The sequence below is a fragment of the Ascidiella aspersa genome, chromosome 8 (genome assembly GCF_963924565.1).
Source record: "Ascidiella aspersa chromosome 8, kaAscAspe10.2, whole genome shotgun sequence".
Classification (NCBI taxonomy): Eukaryota; Metazoa; Chordata; class Ascidiacea; order Phlebobranchia; family Ascidiidae; genus Ascidiella; species Ascidiella aspersa.
The window spans coordinates 2993815-2998701 of NC_139454.1; the positions used below are offsets into that span (position 1 = coordinate 2993815).

General features: G+C 40.6%; 1 protein-coding gene across 1 annotated transcript; it reads right to left on the reverse strand.

Moving 5' to 3' along the window:
- Positions 1 to 3223: 3223 nt before the first annotated feature.
- LOC146135167 (uncharacterized) lies at positions 3224 to 4517 on the reverse strand. The gene has a single exon (XM_083395918.1). The coding sequence runs from the start codon at positions 4432 to 4434 to the stop codon at positions 3298 to 3300; it is 1137 nt and encodes a 378-aa protein (XP_083252044.1). The 5' UTR covers positions 4435 to 4517; the 3' UTR covers positions 3224 to 3297.
- Positions 4518 to 4887: the final 370 nt, after the last annotated feature.

A 4887-nucleotide genomic window follows, 5' to 3' on the forward strand; every position in this document is an offset into this window, starting at 1 on the left:
CCTTGCTTCATCAGGCAAAGAAGGCTAAAAAGGCTCAATATATACTTTGACCGGTTGTGCGAAGCTTGTCAAGACTTTAATTTGATATAGTGCCACCAGATTACCTTATATTTTTAACGCAGCATTGTAATCCAAAAAAATTGTTTTTATTCCGGGAACAATATTCGAAACATTTTTTTATTTTGTTAGATGGAACATTATGAAGTGGCATTAAAAAAAAAACAGTTTGGTGCTTTTGTAAATTGATGAATTTTATTGCAGGAAATGTCAAGAAATGGCAAGTTGTCCGGATGATGATGACCAAGGTGGATTAACTTATCATGAGTACATAAATGTTTTGCATAGTGCTGTGGACTTTGCGTATATTTTTATCCCGTAAATTTTATTGCTTGTTGGTTTCCAGCATGATTTTAGTGTTAGTGCTTGCCTTGAGTAAAATTTCTTGTGAAAAATGTAAGTAAACTTAATGTTTGATTCAGAGTTCTATTCGGTTGTGCGAAAAATCGTTTTTTCAGAAAGAAATCCAAGTGCTTCGACACTACTTTCTTCTGCCTGGGCTTTGATATTCTTAGTACGTCTTCCTATAACCTCCAACCATTATGCTCCATAAAATGTTATTTCCTAATGTTATGTTCTTTCCCGAAATATTGAAAGGTAAAGGTCATGAAAAATCTGTTTGGATTTAGTGTTTCATTGTGACAATAAATCAAACGACGAAATGCGACACGATTTCAAATACGTTTCTCACCAACTTTGCAAAAACGCATTGAAACAATAAACGTCAAACGTGAGAGCGACTACTGTAAAATGTTTCACGCGTTGGTGTGTGTGACGTCATAATGATGCTATGCTGTTTTATTCTAGTAATTTGGATAGGCAAAATCAGTGCTGCGGGGTCGGGCTTGGGACTCAAGTAAGACCACTTAAAACTACCCGAGTCCCGAGTCCGACATGCGCATGCGCAGTATCAAATTTTAAAACTGGTATGGCCGCCAACTGTAAATTGCAAAGGTGGAATAGCATATGGTGGATATTTTTTCAACCACAAGTTGAGGATGGATGACTTATATGACACTCTTATGAAGGGATTTTATAGTTGAATATATATTTTTTGTAATATAATCTACCGGGAATAAGACAGGAATTTTGTTTGAAGTGTCACCGCCTTCCCTACTAGAGTTAGTTTATGGGCCTGTAGCCTGAGCTCACATATTTACCTTGTGATCTAATCCCCATAGATATATTGGGCAATCAGGTTACACACTTCTGACACACTTCTGATAATAGGATACAAACACGAGTATTCTATTAATTTTTGATATTCTTCGTTGGTAAATGATCTGATTCTAGAAGAAGCCTAATAATCACACGGCCGTAAGTTCGTCAGTTGAGACACCAAACCTAAATTTACGGATTTGTAACATACCGACCTACCCATACAATTGCTATACAACTGCACGACGCACATATTGACCTTCAGTAAACGTACGAACGACATTACAGCAGTATTTTATTCTGCCAACATGTCTGCTATGTTTGTAAAACTAAAACACAAATGTCGTGGGCATAACATATCTTTTAATGACGTAAGCAAGTATACGGAAGCACGGCCAAGTTAACGTGCACATGCGGAGAAATAAGTTTAGCCCTCACTCAACTACCATTGAGCGACCACGTCTAGAATAACAGTAAAATACGCCCAACTGGTAAATGGTGTACAACGAGAAAAGCTTACAAAGCAGGAAAGATGTGACATTTTAAAGAAGAAGGCAAAAAATGAACTTTACAGCAAAACGTGTGATTGCATTAGTAGACGATGCATTTTACGTCTATAGGTACCCAATGACAAGGCACGTTCAAGACTTTTGCCATTTAGTGGCGGCACAAGACAACTCTTAAAAGCGGCGAAAAAAGTTTAATTTTTCTGAAATGAAAGAGAATGGGGATAGGATACGTCACATGTTGGCCATTTCGGAGAGGCATTTTTGCTGAATAGGGCGGAAATTTGAACTGACAACCTTAGCTCAAAAGTGAATATATTAGCTGAAGTATTAAAATTTTTACACATGTCAAACAGAGCGCTTGGAATTGAGTTCCAAGCCCATGACCGATTACCTTTTTTGATTTTAAGTTTAAAACTAAGAGAAAAGGGCGCACTCTCCAGAAAAACATGCCCAAGGCGTTTAAATGGACCTTTTGGCTGCTATTTCTATCTGTCAAAAAGCAAAACGATTCGCACAAGAACTCGGACGACCAAGTTCGTTTACCTTGAAAATCAGTATACGACTAAAAAATGGAGAACATAACACTGATGCAAACAAGGATAAGTGTAAGGATTATCGCCAAGTGGACACATATGCTGGATGCTTATATTTCATGCCAGAAAAGCGAGAAATCAATGGGACATAAAATCTAGACGCCCCAAGTCCGTAAATCATGACTAGTAAAGTGGATAGTTCTTTACTAAACATACTTTTATGGCAAGGGGCCTTGAAATCAAATGGAAAATGATGTATTTTGGCGTACAGCGACTAACACAGGGGTTCCTAAAGTTGTTTTACTGCGGACCCTAATTTACTTTTTGCTTCGCGTGGACCACGGTCATAAATTGACGTCAAAATACAAATAAATGGAAAACAAGATATTTAAACGATTTAATTTTATCTTTTTTACTTTTTTAAGCATATGTATGACGTCATTTGGTATCGGATCGCGATATTTTTTGTATCGGGTATCGGTATCAGATTTAAACGGACATCCCTAATATCTGCACATGTTTATCTACAGACATCTGATGAATTCGGTCCGAAAAATGTATAAGTGAAACGGAGTCGAAGTACATTCAATGATAAAACGTTTTATTTTTACTTATTTTTAAATGATTACTCCCTAAATATGCACGAACATTTCAATTAGGCTTTCATGGACCCCCTGAATCTAGTTCATGAACCCCCAGGGATAGAAGGGTAGAGGTATAGGATTCGTCACCAAACCTTATGGCGTTCGCCAAAGCAATCAGCGCCATTGTCAAACCGTTCGCGTGTACTTTTTCTCCTTTAGGAGATCCAAAGAACCAACTTAAAGGAGAGCTTTTAACACGTGCCGAAGTCCGCTTTCATCGTAAAAGACACACACATATATGTGTTTTAATAACAATTGGAGAAGATGCCTTTTTAACAACGATTACGGCTTCTACGGAACCCGTAATCATTGCAGTACACTGAAACCGAAAAGCAATCGCAGACTCGCCGAATCTGTCGGCTTCCTTAGGTTCAATTTATCAGTTTGAAAGTGAGCCTACTGCAGTGTGTTGCCGCTACTTTCAACCACCGAGCTCCTGTTATTGAGCACACTGATGCCAGGCGTGGGAGCCGGTGTTGTAAGGCTGCTGCTCGGCCTGTCAAGTCCTTTACGCCCTACACGCCCGCAACAGCACCAAGGCAGCATCATACCAGGCCAGTTATCGAAGCATCCCACCGTGGCTAGCAAGTTAACCACAAGGTTAAGGCTGTAGATGGCAGTTATTGAGTTGCCATCTTTTCGGAACAGCGCTAATGTTATAGTGATAGCGGCGACGTCGGATAACAAGCATACTGAGGTTAGGAGAACCGCTCTCTTCACGCGTCTGATAACGCGAGAATAGGATCGACTAGATCCCTTTCCTTTTGTAGCGTGTCCTCGGATCGAGGTCCGGTTCAGGATCGGATTGAGGAAGAGCGCGAGCAGAGCGATCTGCATGAAGACGGACACGCAAACCCACGAGATGAGGATCAGTTTAAAGTTGGGCAGCGACTCCTGGGTTGCCTGGCATCCACCTGGCTCCAAGTAGGTATGGTGGACCAAAAAGCACTGAGCCACCACGGCTGGGATGTAGTAAATAAGCCAAAGCGCCAATAGAGCAAAACTGAGGGCCTTTACCTTTGCGTTGTTGAGCATTGCGAGCGATGGGCTGATGTAGAAGACACTCTGGCGCGCCCAAAGGAACAGATAGCACATACCGGTGGCTAGCGACAGTACAACTTCCCTGGCACGCGGTACAGTTGCACATAAGGCCTTAGCAGACTCTGGAACTAGTAGAGAAGCGTAAACTGCTTGATTCTCCAAATACAAGCTCCATAGCTTAAGGCCATCCAGAGAAAGTGACATTGCCGCGATTGCGATGCACAGGCCCCGCGTAAAATTGGCCAGGTTGCGTTCGGCCGGCGCCCTGACCCTCTTCTGGCCGCTGGGGGTGAGTCGGCGCCGGGCCTCGTGAACCAACAGCGACACCATGACGTAGAGTGACGTCACGGCGCAGAGGCAGATGATTGACAGGTCAATTGCCCAAATGCTCTGAAGGTGGCTTCGGGGAATTTCCTGGGTTGGTCCTCCATTAAGGCTGCTGTTGTTGTTGTTGATGTTGGTAACGTTAGGTGAAGGTTCGAGTTCGGCCATTGTTTCTTGCTTTCTTCTTTGTTTGGCTCCGAATTTCCACAATCAGTGTTTCATATTTTTAAAACACGTGTTATTAAGGCTATTTTGTTTCTGGAATACTAAAATAAAACGATTTTGAGTTTAAAAACAATTAAGGAAAATAGTTGTTTGTGATTTAAATTTTATTTAAATAGGGCGATTCTTTAAGCCTTTAAGGTAACGCTAATAAATTTAAATCTAAGCAAAAAAAGGAGAAAGAAGAGTTATTTTGTCAAGCAAATTTAATATTTAATAACAGACATGCCAACCACTCTAAATACTAGACTGCCCTTTAAACCGATTAAAACATTTCAAACTTTCAAGCTGTCTGTTTCTTTGGTTTTGTTGCTGTATCTTTAGACTTTACTATAGTTACTGACATACTCCAAAACCACTAGTCACATTAACTGAAGATGATACAAGTTCGTATCGAAA

Bases quoted from the DNA above. Each gene is read 5' to 3' on its own strand.
- LOC146135167 (XM_083395918.1), bottom strand. From the start codon at position 4,434: ATGGCCGAACTCGAACCTTCACCTAACGTTACCAACATCAACAACAAC.